This window comes from Vombatus ursinus, unplaced genomic scaffold, assembly GCF_900497805.2.
Source record: "Vombatus ursinus unplaced genomic scaffold, bare-nosed wombat genome assembly UNPS02013931.1, whole genome shotgun sequence".
NCBI classification, from domain to species: domain Eukaryota; kingdom Metazoa; phylum Chordata; class Mammalia; order Diprotodontia; family Vombatidae; genus Vombatus; species Vombatus ursinus.
Genome location: NW_020953709.1, coordinates 2,465,407 through 2,487,691, shown reverse-complemented (window position 1 = coordinate 2,487,691; position 22,285 = coordinate 2,465,407). Strand labels below are relative to the sequence as shown.

The following is a 22,285-nucleotide window of genomic DNA, read 5'->3' as shown; positions in this document are numbered from 1 at the left end:
ATGTCTTAGATCCTTGCACTGCTGAGAAGGGTTAAGTCTATCAACATAAGTCATCGCACAACCTGGCTGTTATTGTGTAAGACTTTCTCCTGGTTCTGCTACTTTACTCACCATCAGACCATACAAGTCTTTCCAGGTTTTTGTGAAGTCAGCCTGTTCATCATTTCTTATAGCACAATTGTATTCCATTCCATTCATATACCACAATTTACTCAGCCATTCCCCAACTGATGAGCATCCTCTCAATTTCCAATTCTTTGCCACCACAAAAAGAGCTGCTATAAATATTTTTGTACATGTCGGTCCTTTTCCTATTTGTATGATCTCTTTGGGATACAGCCCTAGAAGTGCTATTGCTGGGTCAAAGGGTATGCCCATTTTTGTAGCCCTTTGGGCATAGTTCCAAATTGCTCTCCAAAATGGTTGGATCATTTCACAACTCCACCAACAATGCATTAGTGTTCCAATTTTTCCACATCTTCTCCAACATTTATCATTTTCCTCTTTTGTCTCTTTGGCCAATCTGATAGATGTGATGTGGTACCTCAGAGTTGTTTTGATTTGCATTTTTCTAATCAATAGTGATTTAGAGCTTTTTTTCATATAACTCTAGATGGCTTTAATGTCTTCATCTGAGAACTGCCTGTTCATATTGTTTGACCATTTACAATTGGGGAATGACTTGTATTCTTATAAATTTGACTTAATTCTCTATATATTTTAGAAATGAGGCCCTTATCAGAGACACTGGTTGTAAAATTCTTTGCCAATTTTCTATTTTCCTTCTAATCTTGGTTACATTGGCTTTGTTCGTGCAAAAACTTTTCAATTTAATGTAATCAAAGTTATCCACTTTGCATTTTGCAATGTTCTCTATCTCCTGTTTGGTCATGAAGTCTTCTGTTCTCCATAAATCTGATAGGTAAACTATTCCTTGCTCTCCCAGTTAGCTTACAGTATCAGCCTTTATATCTACATCATGAACCCATTTTGACTTTATTTTGCCATCTGAGTGTGAGATTTTGGTCTATGCCTAGTTTCTGCCATACTGTTTTCCAGTTTTCCCAGCAGCTTTTGTCAAAGAGTGAGTTCTTATCCTAGAAGCTGGGGTCCTTGGGTTTATGAAATAGTATATTTCTATAGTCATTGACTACTGTGTCTTGCACCCTTCACCTATTCCTCTGATCTACCACTCTACTTCTTAGCCAGCACTTGATGACTGCTGCTACAATTTAAGATCTGGAATGGCTAGGCCACCTTCCCCTGAATTTCTTTTCATTAGTTCCCTTGATGTTCTGGACCTTTTGTTCTTCAAGATGAATCTTGTTATTATTTTTTTCTAACTCTGTAAAATATTTTGGTAGTTTGATTAGTATGGCACCGAATAAGTAAATTAGCTTAGGTAGAATTGTCATTTTTATTATATTGGCTCGGCCTACCCGTGAGCAACTGATGTTTTTCCAATTATTTAGATCTGACTTTATTTGTGTGAAAAGTGTTTTGTAATTGTGTTCTTATAGTAACTGGGTTTATTTCAGTAGGTAGACTCCTAAATATTTTGTAATGTCTACGTAACTTAAAACTTTCTATCTCTTGCTATTGGGCTTTGTTGGTTATATATAGAAATGCCGATGATTTGTGTGGTTTTATTTTATGTCCTGCAATTTTACTAAAGTTGTTTATTATTTCAAGTAGCTTTTTACTTGATTCTTTAGGATTCTCTAAGTGTATCATCATATCATCTGCAAAGAGTGATATCTCTGTTTCTTCTTTATTTATTCTAATACCTTCAATTTCTTTTTTTTCTCTTATTGCTAAGGCTAATGTTTCCAGTAAGATAGTGAACAACAGTGGTGATAATGGACATCCTTGTTTCACCCCAAATCTTATTGGAAATGCTTCTAGCTTGGTCCCATTACATATGATGCTGGCTGAAGCTTTTAGGTAGATGCTCTTTATTATTTTAAGGAAGACTGCATTTATTCCTAAGCTCTCTTGTGTTCTTAATAAGAATGGGTGTTTTATTTTGTCAAAAGCTTTTTCTGCATCTATTGAGATGATCATGTGGTTTCTCTTAGTTTTGGTGTTGATATGATCACTTATGTTGATAACTTTCCTAATATTGAACCAGCCCTGCAATCCTTGTATCAATCCTTCCTGGTCATAATATCCTATTCTTGTGATAAGTTGCTGTAATCTATTTGCTAATATTTTATTTAAACTTTTTTTCATCTATATTCATTAGGGAAATTGCTCTATAATTTTCTTTCTCTGTTTTGACTCATCCTGGTTTAGGTATCAGCATCATATTTGTATCATAAAAAGAAATAGGTAAGACTCCTTCATGACATATTTTCCAAAATAGTCTTTATAGTATTGATATTAATTACTCCTCAAATGTTTGATAGAACTCACTTGTAAATCCATCTGGCCCTGGAGATTTTTTCCTAGGGAGTTCATCACTGGCTAGTTCAATTTCTTTTTCTGAGATGGGGTTATTTAAGTATTTTACTTTCTCTTCTAATCTGGGAAATTCTCCATGATATTTAAATTGTTTCTTTCTGACTGCTTGATAGTATTTTCTCTTTGACCTGGTAATTTTTTGAATGTGCCTACTATATTCCTTGACGTTTTCAATTTGGGATCTCTTTCAGGAGGTGATTAGTGGATTTTTTCTATGGTTATTTTACCCTCTAGTTCTAGGATCTCAGGGCAGTTTTCCTTGATGATTTCCTAAAAGATTCTGCCAAGGCTCTTTTTTTCATCATGATTTCAAGGTATACCAATAATTTTTAAATTGTCTCTCCTGGATTGATTTTCCAGGTCAGTTGTTTTTTCCAATGAGGTATTTTACATTTTCATCTATTTTTTTGTACTTTTGTTTCTGTTCTGTTTTCTTGCTCGCTCATAGAGTCATTAGCTTCCATTTGCCCAATTCTAATTTTTAAGAAATTGTTTTCTTCTATTAGATTTGTACCTCCTTCCCCATTTTGCCAATTGTATTTTAGGGACTTGCTTTCTTCATTGTACTTTTTTCTAGTTGGTCAATTGTATTTTTTAAGGATGTGTTTTCTATAGTTAATTTTTGTACTTCCTTTTCCAAGCTATTGACTCTCTCTTGCATACCTCATCTCTTTTCACATTTTTTTCTTCTACCTCTCTCATTTGACTTTTAAAATCCTTCCTGAGCTCTTCTAAGAAGGTTTTTTTGGCTTCAGACCAGTTCATATTCCTTTGTCAGGTTCCAGATGCGGGTTTGTTGACAATGTTGTCCTCTTCAGAATTTCTGCCTTGATCTTCACTCTTCCCATAATAAGAATCTACTGTACATTTCTTTTTGCTAATGATATTTGCTTATTTCTTGGCTTTTAAAGAGACTGAACTCTCCTGCTGGGGAGCAGAGGGCACTAACTCATGCTTCTTGTGTTGGGATCCTAGGGTCTGGTCACTGGCTTTGTGTGCTGGGGCCTCCAATGTTGGCAGTTGGAGACTGCAGGGTTCTGGCAGCTTACCTGGTTTTGGGCTGGAATCAGCAACACTAGAACTCTAGGGGCAGGATTGGGTAGTGTGGCCCCTGGAGATTTCCTGTTCACCTGGGCTTTTCCTTCCTTTCACTTTCTTCAGCTCCTTTCAGATGGGTGTTGCAGGATGTTTATCTGCCAGGGGCCCCTTGGACAGCTGCTTCCCTTAGTTTTGCTGAGGCACTGGGAGACCAGGTTGCTGTAGAATGCCGAGGCACCTGGTGGTTTTCCAAGCTGGTTCACCAGTTCCCCTGCCCTCGCTGAGGTATTTGGGATCCTGGTGTTGGTGTTTGCCTGCTCCACCACCTGGGTTTCAGGATCTCCTCCTGATATACTGAGGTGGGGCTTTCCACTCACTTACTGGGACACCTCCAATTCTGTACTGCTCCCCTTCCCACAGAGCAGGAGGCTCTTTTCCTGTTAATCTGCAAGCTATCTAGGCTACTGGACTACTGTACTCCATCTTTCTTCTGGTTCAGCTGTTCCAGGGTTTTTCCTGGGGTGATATTTTCTGGGTTAATAAGGTAGGGTAAGAGTGACTTACTTCTTACTCCACCATCTTGGCTCCCCTGTACTGAATTTGCAAGCCTTTTATGTCCAAGAAATATGAACTATAAATATGCTTGCCACTAACAAATGAAAAATGATGCTGGCCTTAAGAATTTTTCTATTTACTCTCATTGTAATGTTGCCTATATTTGAGATGATCATTTGTGCAAATAATTCCTCCTCTGAGTAATGAGACTGCTCCTTTGGAAGGTTTAGAGACTGGGATTCAATACAATCCTTTCAACCCTCATTATTATGCCCAGTCCTTTTACTTTGTTTTCTTTCTTTTCCTTTTCTGTTATTTTGTAAGCCTCTGATGTCTGTGAAATCTTAGGAGGGGGACATAGTGATTGGACCTGGTTTGGAAATTGTCCTTAGGAAGTCATTACAACGAGGTCAGTGATAAAGGCATAGGACTCTCTTCTAGGATATCTCCTAATTGAGGTGTGTGAGATGCACAATATTTCCAGTTCCTTCTGTCTGTCTTCTATACCCAATGGGTGGAGTTTTGCTAAGACCTGGACGTGGGAAGTCTCTGACAACTATTTCCCTAACTCTCATTTAATTCTTTTCCATTTTGCTTGTCAAGTTATCCTTCCCTCAAAGTTCTCTTTCTCAGTCCTTCCTCCAATTAAATACCCATAGTTAATTGTTTCAATTCTGCCAGAATTTCTTCATTTTGTCTATTCTGATCATACATCTACTCTGCAAATGGAGAAGATACTGCAGCAATCACCTGAGTAAAATATATTTTGAAAGTATAAACTGTTAGCATTTTCCTTTTTTAAAAGTCAAAAATGTTTGTTACTGATGAATTTTCTGTAATCACTGGGAAGAACTTCAGTTATTTCAAGCGAAATAACTCAAGCTTCATCTTTACCAAGGACTTGGTGAAAGGCAGGAGAGCAGTTTATTAAATTTGCAGATGACAGAGATCTAGGAGGGTTTGATAAAACATGCCATAAGAAACTTAGGGCACTACACAATCTTGAAAGACTCAAGGATGGCATTGAATCCAATTACTAAAAACTTACTAGTGATAAATGTACTCTTCACTCTTTTTCTGCTCCCCCCGAGCTGTTAGTGACTTCCTCCACATCATATTTTGTCATCATGTCTCTAATTTAATGAACTTTTTGCTATATGGACACGTTTCCTCTGCTAGCTAGAATGGAACGCCTTTGAGGACTTTTTTTTCAATTTTGTCTCTAAACCCACATGACTTGCGAATGCCTGAACTCTAGTAGGGGCCTCATAAATGCTTCTAAGTTGATTGAAATCACTTGTTAATCATTTCACTCTCTGCTCATGGGGAACTCTAGTTTCTGTCTTTCAGTTTACTACATTGTAAGCCTGAGATTATTTAGCTTCTCTTCCTCGTTCTCATTGTCTTCATTACAGATTTTGACACTGTTGTTCCCTCTCTCTTTCTGGGTGTTCTCTCATCTCCAGGTTTTGGGGAGCAGTTTTCCCCGGTTCTCCTCCTCCTTTTCCTACTGCTCCTTCTCTTTCTCCTTTACTGGAATCTCTTCTGATCACACTGTCTACTACAAGTGCTCCAAAGAGATCTGTCTCTAACCCACTCTATTACTTCACTTGGTTAACTTAATATCTCATATAATTTATGCAGGTGATTCTCAACTATATCCATCCTAGTCCAAACTCTACTGATCTCACATCTCGTATTACCAACTGCCTTTATTTTTTAATGAGTTTATTTATTTAAATTTTCAATATTCACTTCCATAACTTTTGGAGTTTTAAATTTTCTCCGCCACCCTTCCCTCAGCCCTCCCCAAAATGGCACGCAATCTGATATAGGCTCTACATATACATGCCTATTAAACATATTTTCATATTTGTCATGTTTTGTAAAAAAGAATTAGAACCAATGAGAGGAAGCACAAGAAGGAAGAAACAAAACAAAAAGAAGAAAAAAAAAGAGCAAATAGTATGTGTCAATCTACAATCAGACTCCATAGTTCTTTCTCTGGATGTGGATAGCATTTTCTACCATGATTCTTTTGGAGATGGCTTAGATCTTTGTATTGCTCAGAAGAACTAAGTCTATTAAGGTTAACATTGCACAATGTGGCTGTTACTGTGCACAATATTCTCCTAGCTCTGCTCACTTCACTCACCATCAGTACATACAAGTCTTTCCAGGTTTTCTGAAGTCATCCTACTCATCATTTCTTATAGCATAATAGAATTCCATTATATTCATATACCACCATTTGTTCAGCCATTCCCCAGTTGAAGGGCATCTCCTCAATTTCCAATTCTTTGCCACCACAGAAAGAGCTCCTAGAAATATTTTCTACATGTGGGTCCTTTTCTCATTTGTATGATCTATTTGAGATACAGACCTAGAAGTGCTATTCCTGGGTCAAAGGAGATGCACATATTTTTATAGCCCTTTGGGCATAGTTCCAAAGTGCTCTCCAAAATGGTTAGATCAGTGCACAACTCCACCAACAATACATTAGTATTACAATTTCCTCACATCTTCTCCAACATTTATCATTTTTCTGTTTTGTCATTTTAGCCAATCTGATAGGTATGATGTGGTTCCTCAGAGTTTTTTGATTTGCATTTCTCTAATCAATAGTGATTTAGAGCATTTTTTCGTATGGCTATGGATAGCTTTAATTTCTTCCTCTGAAAACTGCCTATTCATATCCTTTGACCATTTATCAGTTGGGGAATGATTTATATTCTTATAAATTTGACTTAGTTCTCTGTATACTTTAAAAATGATGCCTTTATCAGAGTCCTGGTTGTAAAAATTATTTCCCAATTTTCTGCTTCCCTCCTAATCTTGGTTGCAATGACTTTGTGCAAAATCTTTTCAATTTAATGTAATCAAAATTATCCATTTTGCATTTCAGAATGTTCTCTGTCTCTTGTTTGGTCACAAATTCTTCCCTTCTCTGTAAATCTGACAGGAAAACTATTCCTTTCTCTCTCTGCTTGCTTATGGTATCAACCTTCATATCTAAATCATGTACCTCTTTTTACCTACAGTGTAAGATTTTGCTCTATTCCTAGTTCCTATCATATCATTTCCCAGTTTTTCCAGTAGTTTTTGTCAGATAGTAACTTCTTATCCCAGAAGCTGGGGTCTTTGGGTTTATCAAACAGCAGATTACTATAGTCATTGACTACTGTGTGTTGTTTACCTATCCTATTCCACTGATCCACCACTCTATTTCTCAACCAGTACTAAGTAGTTTTAATGATTGCTACTCTATAACACAATTTAAGATCTGGTATGGCTAGGCCATGTTCCCTAGCATTTCTTTTCATTAGTTACCTTGATGTTCTGGACCTTTTGTTCTTCCAGATGAATTTTATCATTTTTTTCTACACTACAAAATGATTTTTGGTAAGTTGATTAGTATACTATTGAATCAGTAAATTAATTTAGGTAGAATTGTCTTTTTTATTATATTACCTCAGATTACTCATGCATGTTTTTCCAGAAGTCTATCATATCTAACTTTTCTAAAATTATATTCACCTCCTTAACTTCTTTCTTGTTTCCTTTGTGGTTTGATTTATCTAGTTCAGAGAGGGAGAGGTTCAAGTCCCCCCCCCCCCCGGTATAGTTTTGCTCTCTATTTATTCCTACAACTCCCTAATCTTCTCTTCTAAGAATTTAGATGCTATACTACTTGCATATACATTTTGTAATGATATTACTTCATTGTCTATGGTGTCTTTTAGCAAGATATAGTTTCTTTCCTTATCTCATTTAATAAAATCGATTTTTGTTTTTGCTTTTCTGGGATCAGGATTCCTACCCCTGCCTTTTTTTTTTTTACTTCAGCTGAAGCATAATATATTCTACTCCAGCCTTTTACCTTTACCCTGTGTGTATCCCTGTATCAAATTTATTTTGTAAACAACATATTGTAGGATTATAGTTTTTAATAGATTCTGCTATCCACTTTGATTTTATGGGAGACACCAACTACTTTTTAGACAAAGGACCAGTGAACAGCTTAACTCTTTTGCCCCTAAAATCTTGCCCTCTTACTTTCCCTATTACTGTCATGGGCAAAACCATCCTCTTATGCCCTCTGGCTCCCAGCTTTGGAGGTATTCTACATTCTTCTCTATCTCTCTTTCCACATATCCAAGTTGTTGCCAAGAACTGTCAACTTCAGCTTGGCATTGTCTCTTAAATCCATAGCTCCCTACCTCTCTGTATGTTTGTCTGTCTGCTCCTTTCTCTGTCTCACTCTGTCTCTTTCTTTCCTTCTCTGTCTATCTTTCTCTTTCTGTCTCTCTCTGCCTTTCTGTTTGCACACATTTTTTCCCATTAAGATGTGGTCTCCTTAAGGATAGGAATTTTTTTGTTGCTTTTTGTATCATTATTGTTTAGCACAGTACCTAGCACATAGTAAGTGCTTTAGTAAGTGTTGATTGATTGATTCCCTGGTTCTCAGTTATCCAGCTTCTAAGAGAGCAATATTGTTACCTTACCTGAATAGGACAGGAGGATGAACTACAAGACCAATAAACATGCTCTGAAATTCTAAATTTGGGAATCTTCCTGTTTTAGCTCAGGTAGTTATTTCAGCAAGGATGAGATCAATACCTCTCCTTGAATCTTTCAATTTTATCCCTTGCATTATCCTGAAAATCCTACATTTGAAATGCATGGATTCCATCTTCACCCCAACATAGAATCTTAAAAATCTTTACAACATATCTAGGATCTATGTTATAAATACACTTCTCTATTTCTAGCTAATATGTTTTGCATGGTCAAGGGGGCCATTAAATATGTCTCCAAATTGCACGTTCAGAATTGGAAGCTCCTCTTTCTATATTTGCATAAGACAGAAAATCAGATGGCTTGATTTGTTCAGTTCTATCCATATGCCCCACACATCCTAATGTCTAAAGCACATCATCATTTGTGTGTGTGTGTGTGTGTGTGTGTGCGTGTGTGTGTGTTCTTGAAAGCACTTTGGAGCATATTTAGTTAAAATCTCTCATTTTTGAGATGTGGATAATGACATTCAGGTATGTGATTCATGTATTTGACTTGCCCAGGGCCACATTGTTAGTAAATATTAGTGGCAAGATTTAACAGAGGAGTTCCTGACTCCATGTCCAACAGTCCATCCACTATGACAACTTGTTCTTTCTGCACACATAGAGTTTACCTTGTTCTTTATATTTTTCTCTCACTTTAGTACATTGAGCAAACATTACCAACATATCCTCGCTTTCCAGTTTGCTGTGGATGAAATCAACAAGAACCCTGATTTGCTACCAAACATAACCTTGGGATTCCAGTTGCTCAATAACTTCCATCTAAACAGTCTAGCTGTGGAGAACTCCTTGATATGGCTGTCAGGGAGGGGTCCAACTGTCCCTAACTATAGCTGTGGCAGGCAGCCCAATTCAGTGGCTGTCATTGGAGGGATGTCATCCACATTGTCCATGGTCATAGCCACCATTTAAAAACTCTATAAAGTTCCACAGGTAAGGGAACCCAATACTGTCACTCATTTTTATCCAATGTGTTCTTTGTATTTAAAACAGCAAATCCATTCTAATCTATTCTGATGCAGTGGCAGTGAGTCAATAAACAAGGAGCAAGAAGTTCTAGGTACTGTTCTGACCAAAGAACACACAAAAAAGGGCAAAACAGTCCCTTCCATCACGGAACTTACTCTGTCCTGTAGGTGAGTTGGTGCTATATTGGTTTAACTCTGATGATTTTGAACCAAGTGAAAATCTGCCCAATTGATGGTCACTACATCCCCTACCAGGAGTTTCTATTTGTATAGAACTCAGAAGATTTTAGAGGAAAGAAAGATTTCTCTTTTCCTCACCTCAGAAAATTCCCAAGGAAAGAGCTGAATAAAAAAGATGAATCTCTAGTCCTTTCCTTTAGCTGTCTGTGCTCACAGGCATCATCAAATTCTGTGTTTAGAGTGATCTTCCAACTTCACCTGAGAATTTGCCACCTTCCTGCATCTGTGCCTGATTTGCAAAATATATGATGTCCCTTCAGAACAGAAATAAATTACATATTCAAATGAAATTATTGCTAAGAAATCATTTTTAGCAAGTGAATGTAAATAGCAATTATTTCTATTTTGCCCAGAAATCCTCACTTTTCTTCCCCTCCTACATCTATTTTTATTTTTAACTAGGTAAAGAGGTCATTCTCTGCCTCATTTGTTACTAAGCTTTAAACACTGAATAGGCATTGCCCCATGCAAACTGAAACCTTTTAAGAACCTTAGCTTGAAAAGGCTAAGGTCCCCCACTGCATCCAGGACAGATCCATTCATCCTGATCTGCATCTCCCCACTGTACCCAGATAGCTGTGGAGTAGAAAGTGAGACTGGTTACTTCGCACAGCTCTCAATAACTTAAATCCAATTCACTTCCATGTCAGGGAATCGCCTCCCTGATGTCATGGTCCTCTTTGAGAATGAATAAACCAACAACAGCAGCACTGTGGTACACGCTGGGCATAGGGACATACTTACTGTAATTGCAGTTCTTGACCTCACAAACCTTATGCCCTGGTTGTCCTAGAGGACAGCACATCAAAGGAAGCTTAAATGCAGGGATTTTAACATATAGGTACTTGTGAGGAGAATGATGGAGAAGAATTCTGGAAAATTAGGTGTAAGAGGTTCTAGGAGGAGCTGACCTATCAGTGGTAGTGGTGACAGAGGCAAACTGACCTTCCAGGATGAGAAGGCTCTTTAGTGGGAGGTCTCCTGTTGAGGTCCACAAGGTATCCAGTTGGGAGGATAAAGAGGACAGCTACTATGAGTTCAGTAGAGATCTTGCCAAAAGGCCAGGAAGGGTTGAGAGAAATATTGGTCCTTGGTATGAATCACTTCCTAAGAAGTTCTGAATCATCCAGGCCCAAAATCTTCCAAAGTTTCACAGGTTGAAATGGTGGTTTTCAGAAAAAGTCTCTTTATGCTTGATGGACCTAGTTTCATTGGTCACTCCCCTTCACCCTCCATTAAATTCAGGCACACAATGAAATCAGTTCTGGAAATTCTTATGTTCTCAAAGAAGAACCAGGAAGCCTGTCAATTCTTCATGTATTTAAACATATTGCTTCTTTCATTTGTTTTTCTTTCTTTAACATTCGTGAATAAGTATCGAGATAGAGCATAGAATAATTTTTGAAGTTTTAAGCATTGAAAAGTTAAAAGTTTCATCATTGGTCCTTTTACCCCTAGAGTTGGTAACAGAGACAACAGTAGTAGCCAGGCCACATCTGAGAGCTAATCCAGCAGTGCTTTGACTTGTTAACCAAGAAGAGAACCACTTCAAAGAGTTAGCTGATCTAAGGAAGGGAATCATCAGTCCAAAAGTGTTTTGTACCCAAAAATATTCCTTCTCCTCATTCCTTTAAAATATTCCTTCTCACCACAAAGTGGCCTTTTTATCCTGGAACTTCCCACAATCCTTAAAGTCCTCTTGACCATTGGAGAGTTCCTGCCAGACCCTCATTTTGAGAAAGGTCTCCAGGTCAACCATCCTTCGTGATCTCAGCTCTGCTTCTGAATCTCTGGATTTGCACATTATGCCCAACACCCAAGAGGACCTACTCCCTGCTCCTCTTCTCATTTTTCTGTGCTTTTGTAGAGGTTATCTATCCACCATTATATGATCAGCTACCTAAGGGCATTGACTCTTTTTATTTTTTTTTTGTAGTTGTCCTAAGATCTGGGCACAGTGCCAGGCAAAAAGCAAGCCTTTTAACAAATGTGTGTTGACTTTTTAGCAATTCTACAGATTGATTTCTGGTTGTTTCAACCACAAATTGTAATTCTTCATGTGGGTCCCCTTTCTTATGCTCTCATGCAGCAAGATGACAAATCCTACACCTAAATATGTTCCAGTTGTCTTTACGTAATGTGATGTTGTGGGGAGAGGGCTGTTCACACACACTGTCTGCTTCTAACAATCCAACACTTGGAACTATGGAAACAAACACGGTGAGTTTTTACTCTTCTAAAGGAAAGACTGAGGATACAGAAGTGTTTCTGCAAACAGAAGGTTTGTCAAGGAGTCACTCCCTGGCTCCAGCAGTTGGTGTACTGATTCATGGGTCAATTTTCTGTTTATTTGGTTCAGGCAGTATGCTGCCCTCATGTTCTTGAGCTATGTTGGAATCAGCTGCTTTGGCTCTGGACTTTGGTGTTCTCTTTCATAGACTGTATTGCCACAGGACCTCTAAGGATTCATCCAATTATTTGAATCTCATCATGTTGTAAGTTGTTCAATTACATTTCTAGACCCTCATTCGCTGAAGATCAGGGTAACCTCAGGTACCATATGCTCAGAGACACATGGCAGTATATAGGGTGAGGCAGGGGAGAACGGCCACTTCTTCACAATCCTCCTCCATCATTACGTTCTTAGTCAACCTCTCCCATTTCCAAATCTGATTGACTTTGATCTCTGGTGTCCTGGGTCTAGTATTTCTTCTCCAGTGATTCTATCTTCTTCTGAAGCTACTCTCTTGACAAGAAATTATAGCAGTTATCATCCTCATACTCCACAGTCATGTTCCTGGTAAGTGTATCTCCCAGTTTTCTCTGTCTTCCATTGGCATTTTCTTTATACATGAAACCTGTCACTCTGTTACTCTATGTCACAAATTAGTTCTCCTTTTCTCTTTGCACTCTTTTTGGTGCACGTATCCACACCATATTTGTATAGCAAATAGATTTTGATAGTACCCTCTCTTTGCCTATATTTCCAAACACTTTATAACATGTTGGAATTAATTGTTCTTCAGATAATTGATAGGAATTCACTTATGAATCCCTCTTGCCCTGGTAATTTTTTCTTAGGAAGTTCATTGATCCTTATTCCATATATTTTTAAAGATATGGTTACTTAAGTATTCTGTTTCCCTTTTTTTAATCAGGGAATTTATGCTTTTTTGTAAATTGTCAACCATTTTAGCCAGATTGCCACGTTTTTTGGCAAATGTTTTGGGAAATTAGCTTCTTAAAATTGGTTTAGTTTTCAGCATTTAAGTGTTGAATTCACCCCTTTAATTTTTGATACTGATAATTTGCTTTGCTTTTTTTAATCAGATTAACCAATTGTTAATGTATTTTATTGTTTCTTTTAACAAAACTAGTCTTTTGTTTTATATATTAATTTAATGGTTTTCTTACTTCCAATTTTGTTAATATCTCCTTTGTTTTTCAGGTTTTCCAATTTGGTGTTTAATTGGTCATTTTGAGTTTGTTGTATTTCTAGGGTTTTTTTTTTAATAGCTTCATGTCCAGTTCATTGATCTGCTCTTTCTCTGTAATATTGATGAAAGCATTTCTGGACAAACTGTAATTTCCTTTAAGTACTGATTTGGCAGTATCTCATAAATTTTGGATTGTTTTCTCATTATTATCATTCTTTTTAATCAAATTATTGATTGTCTCTATGATTCATTCTTTTTCTCACTTATTTAGTATTAGATAATTTAACTTCCAATTAATATTTAATCTATCTTTCCATGGCCCTTTGTTGAATAAGATTTTTATTGAATTATGATCTGAAAAGCATACCTTCAATATTTCTGCTTTTCTACATTTGATTGGGAGGTTGTTGTTTTTTTTTTTATGCCATAATACATTGTCACTTTTTGTGTAGCTTCTACTGAGAAAAAAAGTATTTTCCTATCCATTGACACTCAGGTTTCTCCAGACAGCTATTATGTTTAATTTTTCTAAAATTCTATTCACCTTATTTCACGTTTATTTTGTGGTTAGATTTATCTAGTTCTGAGAGTGGAAAGTTGAGGATTCCCACCAGCATAGTTTTATTGTCTATGTACTCCTGAAACTCATATAAGATTTTCTTTAAATATTTGGATGTTATATCATTTGGATGCATATATGTTTGGAATTCATATTACTTCATTATCTATGTTACCTTTTACCAAGATGTTTTTTCCTTCCATATATCCTTTAATTGGATTTAGTTTTGCTTTTCCTCTGAGATCATGATTTTTCCCCATTTATTTCTTTTCTTCAGCTGAAGCATGACAGATTCTACTCCATCTACTTACCTTTACTCTTTGTTTATCTCTCTGCTTCAAATGTGTTTCTTGTAAATAACATGTAGGATTCTGTTTTTTAATCCACTCTGCTTTCCATTTCTGTTTTATGAGTTCATCCCATTTATATTCCCAGTTATGATTATTGTGTCTTTCCCTACATTCTATTTTTACCTGTTTAAATTTTTCCCTTTTTTGGCCATGTCCCTCTTCAAAAGTCTGTTTTGCTTCTGACTACTGCTTCATTTCAAGTGCCCTCCCTTCTTTCACCCCTCTCTTTTTCTCTTATCCACTTCCCATCATACTTCCTCATGACGTAAATTAGATTTATGTACCCATCTGAGTGTTCATGGCATTCCCTCTTTGAGCCAATTAAAAAGAGAGTATGGTTCAAGTCCTGTCTGATCTTGCTATCGATTTTCCCTCAGCTATAATACATCTTTTGCACCTCTTACTATGAGGTAATTTACCCTATTCTACATTTCTCTTCCTTCTACTTCCAGTTTAATCTTCTTGGTCATAGGTGTGTGTGTATGTGTAAGTATTATGTAGTATATGTATATATATATATGTGTGTGTGTGTATGTATGCATTATGCATGTGCGCATTTTGTTTATATATTGTCTATGTGTGTATGTATATATGTATACATATATATATATATATAAATTTGAATATATTCCTATCATCTTCTTTCTATGTATACTTCTTTTAACTTCCTTAGTAGACATAAAGTTCTTAAAAATACAAGCACCATGTTCACACTTGGGAAAGTACACAGTTTAACCTTATTGAATCCTTATGTTTTCTCCTTCCTGTTTGCCTTTTTTGCTTCTCTTAATTCTTTGATTTGAAAATCATGTGTTCTGTCCAGCTCTGGTCTTTTTATCAGCATTGCATGAAAGTCCTCTATTTCACTGAATCTATTCTTCCCCCTCAAGGATTATACTTAGTTTAATCTACTAGACGATTTTTGTTTGTAATCATAGATCTTTTGTCTTCCAGAATATCCTGTTCAAAGCCTTTGATCTTTTCAGGTCAAATCTTCTTAATCCAGGGTAATATGGCCTACAGCTCCACAGTATTCAAATTATTTTCTTTCTGACTGCTTACAGTGAGAGAAATGTTTATTTCTCTCCTATACTAATAACCAATTAATATGTGATGAAGCTAGGGAGATACAGGTGTTTTTTTTCTTTTCTATTCCCTCATTCAAAGTCCAATCTTTCAAGGACATTTCTGACTCTGCCGAAAAAATTCGCTCTACTGAAACCATCTCATCCAGGTGGAATTTTTACCCCACATTTTTCATTGTTCATTGACTGGGTAGATACTTTTGTATAGCTTGCCCAAGGCAGGAGTAGTATGGCTTGAGATGACATGAGTCACATGATCAACTTCATTTCTCCAGCTCCTCATTAGAATGAGCCCACCTCTCACTATGATATTCATGCTCTCATTAATTCTTAATCAACTAGTTTATTTCCACCTGATGGGAACACTCACTCTTTCATGGCCATATAAGCACTAGTAGTTTCCATGAACTGTCTTTGGTTTCCAACAAAAAGACAAGTGATAATCAAATTGTTAATTATTATTTATCAATTATTTGATGATAATTATTTGGTTATTAACATAATTAAAAATTGATTATTAATTATCCAGAAATTATGTCTCTTGCACTTTTCCTATGTTACAGCAGCCTTCAACTTGACCTAATAATTCTGGAATTTTTCTGTAATATTCCCAGGGGTTTTCACTTTGGCATCTCTTTTAGGAGGTGATTCTTGGATTCTTTCAATTTCTATTTTATACTCTATTTCTAGAATTCATGGCAGTTTTCCTTAATAACTTCTTGGAATATTACTACCATGATATTTTTTATCATAGCTTTCACATTGTCCAATAATTTATAAATTATATTTCCTGGATCTATTTTACCACTCATTTATTTTTACTGTGAGTTATTTTTTCATTTTCTTCTTTTTTATTTTTTGAATTTGTTTTATTGTTTCTTGAGGTCTCATGAAGTAATTACCTTTCATTTGCACAATTCTAATTATTAAGGAATTCTTTTCTTAAGTGAACTTTTATAACTCCTTTTCCATTTTGCAAACTCTACTTTTTAAGGAGCTGTTTTCTTTGGTGAATTTTTGTAAATCTTTTTCCATTTGTTGTGCTCCTTTTGCCTACATGTTTCTTCTTTTTCCATGATTTTCTGGCTTCACTCTCATTTCTCTCTTTTTCTCAAATTTTTCTTCAATCTCTCTTATTTGATTTTTTAAATCTTTTTTTTTAATTCCTCAGGGAATTATTTTTGGGCATGACTCCAATTCACATTTTTTTTGAGACTTCAAATCTAGCTGTTTTGACATTGTGGTCCTCCTGTGAGTTTGTGTCTTAATCTTCACTGTCACCATAGTAATTTTCTATAGTCAGCTTCCCTCTTTTTTTTTGTTTCTGTGCATTGATTTTCCAGCCTAATTTTTGTTTTGTAGCTTAAGGCTAAAATTGTGCTCTGCTTTTGGGTTGGAGGGGCATTATCTCAAGCTTCTTATGCTGGGGCTGTAGAATTTCATTGCAGGCCTGTCCTGGGGTTTGGGCCTTGCTGCTTTTTTGCTGCTGTGCAGACTGCTGCTGGCTTGCCTGGATGAGACAGACCTTTCCTGCTGACTTTCTAAGTTGTCATGACTGGAAAATTATTTGACCCCATCCCATTGTTAGTTCTGGCACTCTTGAATTCATTTTGAGGCATAATTCTATAGTTGCTTTTAGGAGAATTTGGGAGACTAAAGGCAAGCTCTTGCCTTACTCCATCATCTTAGCTCTATTTTGCAATATTTTAAAAAAACTTAAAGTATCAAAAATTACCAGGGTTTATTTCCCATCTTGATTTTAAAATAATTTTGTCTCTAATTTTAATATCATTGTATTTGTATTATTCTTTGACTTCAAAGAAATGTTAAACCCAATTATGGTTGACTTTAAGTAGAATACCAAGCACAACATTGAACACCCTGGAAAAATACTCAAATGAGGTGAGGGAGACCATGGCAGTTTGAAATACATGTATCCAGCATCATCTAGAGAAGGTAGAAAAGGTAGATTTGACTTCTACTAAAACTGTTGAAAGAAGGAAGACACAAAAATTCTAAATGCACTCTAGAAGTGAAAGGGACCTTAGTATTTCATAGGATGAGGACTACAAGAGCAGTTTCAGGGAAAAGCATGAGGCCAAGAAAGGTCACTAGAATCTCCATAAACATTGACAGTTACCTCATCAGTGATTCATAGCAGCAGTCAACAGTGTGGACTCAAAGGACTTCATATATATGTGACTAAAAAGTGATGATGTGGATTTCATTGCTGTCCTGGACTGTATTCCTTTGTCCAAGTGACCATGATGATCCAGTCATTGTATGGGATATATTTGAAGCAAATACCCATATAGACTCTTGTAAGTTTTAGCTTTAAAGTGCTATGTGACAAACATTATTTATTTTTAGGGTACATTAGAGTGAGCTTAGAATTGCTTCACTATTTTGTTGCAAATGAAATAATGGACATTTAGATCCTGTTTTATCCTTAGCCCTTATACGTCCATAGAAGGTCAACACTAATTGGAGTCAAAATGAGGCTGGTAGAATACTGCTTTGAACAATAAGGAACTCAATAGCTGCATGTTTGATCACTTCTGCAATGTGGGAGGAGAATTACAGAAGGACAGATTTAAGTGGTGAGTGTGATGCTTTTAAGAACCTGCTTCACTTCAACCAATCTATTAGTCCCTAGAGGTATTTTGCTTTGGGATATCTAACTGGCTAGGTGATGAGAATGAGAAGGCTAGGCAGAATATCAATAAGAAGACTGATATATTCTTACAGAATGATGGTGATGTGGCATATATACAAAGAGCAGTCCACAAAATCCACCTTTCTGAATCATGGCCAATATGTTGCTCAAGTTGAGGAAGAAGTTGAAAAAAAAAAACACTAAGTATCTGGCTTCATCATCATACAAGAAAAATAAGAAAAGAAATTAATGTTATTCTAATTTTCTTTCCTTTCAATATGTTTCACAAGGTGACAGAGTCATGAAAACAAACCTTGATGGTTATTGAATAGAGAAGTTAGCAGATCAATGGGAAACTACTCTGCACCTAGATGTAGACAAGCATGGAATCATGTTCCAAGCAGGCAAAGATTTTGTCATTCAGACAAAAGTCCATGAACATATATATCACGTGAAGAAGATCCTAGTTCCTATGTGCCAATAACCAATTAAAACAAGAGGAGTTGGTGTCAAGATGGTGCAGTAAACAAGTGCTCAGCTAAGCTCTCTCAATTTCCCCTCCAGTAAACTCTAAAATGACCCTTCAAATCAAATTCTAGGGTGGTAGAACCAACAAATGTTTCAGCAAACAATTTTCCAGCTCAGCACAATTAAGGGGGTCTGTAAGAAAGGTCATTTTCCCAAGTCTGTAGTAAATTTATAAATGGTCACAGGATATGAACAGGCAGTTTTCAGATGAAGAAATTAAAGCTATCTATATTCATATGAATAAATGTTTGAAATCACCATTGATTACAACAACACTGAGGTACCATATCACACCTGTTAAGTTGACTAACATGACAAAACAGGAATATGACAAATGTGGGAGAATATGTGGGAAAATTGGAACACTAATGAATTGTTGGTGGAGTATATAAACTGATCCAACCATTGTAGAGAGTAATTTGGAGCTATGCTGAAAGGGCCACCAAACTGTGCATACCCTTTGATCCAGCAATACTATTATTAGGCCTGTACCCCAAAGAGATCATTAAAAGAAGGGGAAACGACCCACATGTACAAAAATACTTGTGCCAGGTCTTTTTGTGGTGGCAAAAAATTGGAAATTGAGGGGATGCCCGTCAACTGGGGAATGCCTGAACAAGTTGTGGTATATGAATATAATGGAATGCTATTGTTCTGTAAGAAATGATGAGGTGGAGTCAAGATGGCAAAGTAAAAGCAAGGACTCACTTGATCTCAACCCCAAAACCCTCCAAATACCTTTAAAAAAATTACTCTAAATAAATTCTAGAGCAGCAGAACTCACAAAAAGGCAGAGTGACACAAATTTCCATCCCAAGATGACCTGGATGGTAGGATAAAACATCTGTTGTGCCACACCAGGAGAGAAGCACAGTTCAGTGTGGTCCACCCTGGGGATGACAGGCCCCAGCAGGCTGGAAGGAGGCCTCAGGACTGAATCACAGGCAACAGTGGCAGTTTCCAGTCTTCTCTATCCACAAACTTCAAAGACAACTTAGAAGGTCATTTGGAAATGTCTGTCAGACCTGGGTTACAGTGGGGTGCACTGCAGCTCTGATGTGGCAGCGATAGTGGCAGCACCTGCTTTCAGAGCTCTCAGCCTGCAGACCCGAAGGGTATTGAACAACTGATCAGAAAGAGATTACAGGGATCTCTTTACTGGCCCTGAGGGAGATTCTGTTGCTTTGCTCATACTTGGATGAGGGTCAGAGTCCTGGGTGGCAGTCCTGGGGTGAGGAGGAGCACTGGCATAGCAGAGCTTGTGCCAGAAGTGAAGAGAAAACCCTCTTCACATTTCCAGGGCAGAAAAGAGTGCTTGTGGTCAAGACCAGAGCACAGACCAGGAGAGGAGTAAGCACCTCTCCTTTGATCATACCATCTTGGAAGAACTGAAAACTTGCAGGTCCTCAGAAGTATCTCTGAAACAGCTGCATAAAACCCCTGAAGCCTGGGACAGTACTGAAAGTACTGTCCCAGTACTGGGACCATACTGGAAGCAGAGCTTACTTAACAAAGAGTTAAAAAGTCAAGTACTTGTCTGGGAAGATTATCAAACAGTGGGGAAAAAAACTCAGACTACAGAATCTTGCTTTGGTGATAAGGAAGATCAAAATATACAGCCAGAAGAAGACAACAAAGTCAAAGCTCCTACATGCAAAGCCTCCAAGAAAAATATGGATTGGTCTCAGATGATGAAAGAGCTCAAAAAGGATTTTGAAAATCAATTAAGAGAAGTAGTGGAAAAATTGGGAAGTGAAATGAGAGTGATGCAAGAAAATCAAGAAAAACAAGTCAGCATCTTGAAAAAGGAGACCCAAAAAAATACTGAAGAAAATAACACCATGAAAAATAGACTGACCAAATGGCAAAAGAGGTCCAAAAAGTCAATGAGGAAAAGAATGCCTTCAAAAACAGAATCAGACAAATGGAAAAAGAAGTCAAAGCTCAATGATGAAAATAATTCCTTAAAACTTTGAATGGAGCAAACGGAAGCTAATGACTTTATGAGAAATCAGGAAATTATAAAACAAAACAAAAAGAATGAAAAAATAGAAGACAATGTCAAATATCTTATTGGAAAAACAACTTAGTGGGAAAATAGATCCAGGAGAGATAAATTAAAAAGTGCTGGACTACTGGAAAGCCAAGACAAAAAAAAGAGCTTAGACATCATCTTTCAAGAAATTATCAAGGAAAACTGCCCTAATATTCTAGAACCAGAGGGTGAAATAGAAATGGAAAGAATCCACCGATCGCCTCCTGAAAGAAATCCCCAAAGCAAAACTCAGGGGGTTAGTATAGCCAAATTCCAGAGTTCTCAGGTCAAAGAGAAAATATTGCAAGCAGGCAGAAAGAAACAATTCAAGTATTGCGGAAACACAATCAGGATAACACAAGATTTAGCAGCTTATACATTAAGGGACCAGAGGGGTTGGAATATGATGTTCTGGAGTTCAAAGGAGCTAGGATTAAAACCAAGAATCACCTACCCAGCAAACCTGAGTGTAATCAATGAGGGAGAAAAATTGATATTCAATGACATAGAGGAAATTCATGCATTCTTGAGAAGCCAGGGCTAAATAGAAAAAATGACTTTCAAATAAAAGACTCAAGAGAAGCATGAAAAGCTAAACAGGAAAGAGAAATCACAAGGGACTTATTAAAGCTGAACTTGTTATATTTCTACATGGAAAGATGATATATATATATAGACAAAGGGCACAGGGTGAGTTGAATATGAAGGGATGATACCTAAAAAATAAAATTAAGGGGTGAGAGAAGAATATAATAGGAGCAGGAGAAAGGGAGAAGTAGAATGGGGTAAATTATCTCTCTTAAAAGAGGCAAGAAAAAGCTTTTACAGTGGAGGGGATGAGGGGGAAGGTGAGAGGGAATGAGTGAATTTTACTCTCATTGGATTTGACTTCAGGAGAGAATAGCATACACACTCAATTGGGTATGGAAATCTATCTTACCCTACAGGAAAGTACAGGAAAAGGGCATAAAAGACAGAGGGGTGAGGGAGAGAATAGAATAAATAGAGGGTGGGATAAGATGGAAAGAAATACATTTAGTCTTTCACAATATGTCTATTATAGATGTTTTTCATGACTTCACATGTACAATCTATATCGAATTGCTTGCTTCTCAATGAGGATGGGTGGGGAGGGAGGAAAGGAGAGAATTTTGAACTCAAAATTTTAAAAACAAATATTAAAAATTATGTCTCCCATGTCATACAATCAATTCCAATTCCAATTCTAATTCCAAAGTTCTTAAAAGAGACATTGAGCATGTCCTCATATCACTTTTTCTGACCATCATGTGAATGCTTGCCCTGTGTGAGTTCCCCATAAAATAGCCTTTTGGCAAGCAGATGTTTGGCATTCAAACAATGTGACCAGCACATTGGAGTTGTACTCTCTGCAGTAGAGTTTGAGTGCTTGGTTGTTTAGTTCGAGAAAGGACCTCATTGGCTGATATCTTATCCTGATCTGAAGGTGATCTTCAGAATCTTTCTAAGACAATTCAAATAAAAGTGACTCAGTTTGCTGGCATGGAGTTGGTATACTGTCCAGGTTTCACAGGCATACAACAATGAGGTCAACACAACAGCTCTGTAAACCTTTAGTTTGGTAATCAGTCTAATAACTCTTCTCTCCCACACTTTCCTTCAGAGCCTCCCAAACGTTGAGGTAGCTCTGGCAATGTGGGTGTCAACCTCATTATCAATGTGTACATCCCTAAGAAGTATACTGCCAAGTTAAGTGAACTTATCCACCACATTAAAGTCTTCTCCATTTGCCCTAACTGATGGTTCCAT

General features: G+C 36.9%; 1 protein-coding gene across 1 annotated transcript in view; it reads left to right on the top strand.

The window, feature by feature from the left end:
• Nucleotides 1–22,285, top strand: part of LOC114040702 (vomeronasal type-2 receptor 26-like) — a 57,940-nt gene that overhangs the window by 1,674 nt on the left and 33,981 nt on the right. Inside the window, 1 exon segment of the mRNA XM_027858850.1 lies at nucleotides 9,281–9,572. Within this exon segment, the coding sequence (XP_027714651.1) occupies nucleotides 9,281–9,572 (292 nt within the window).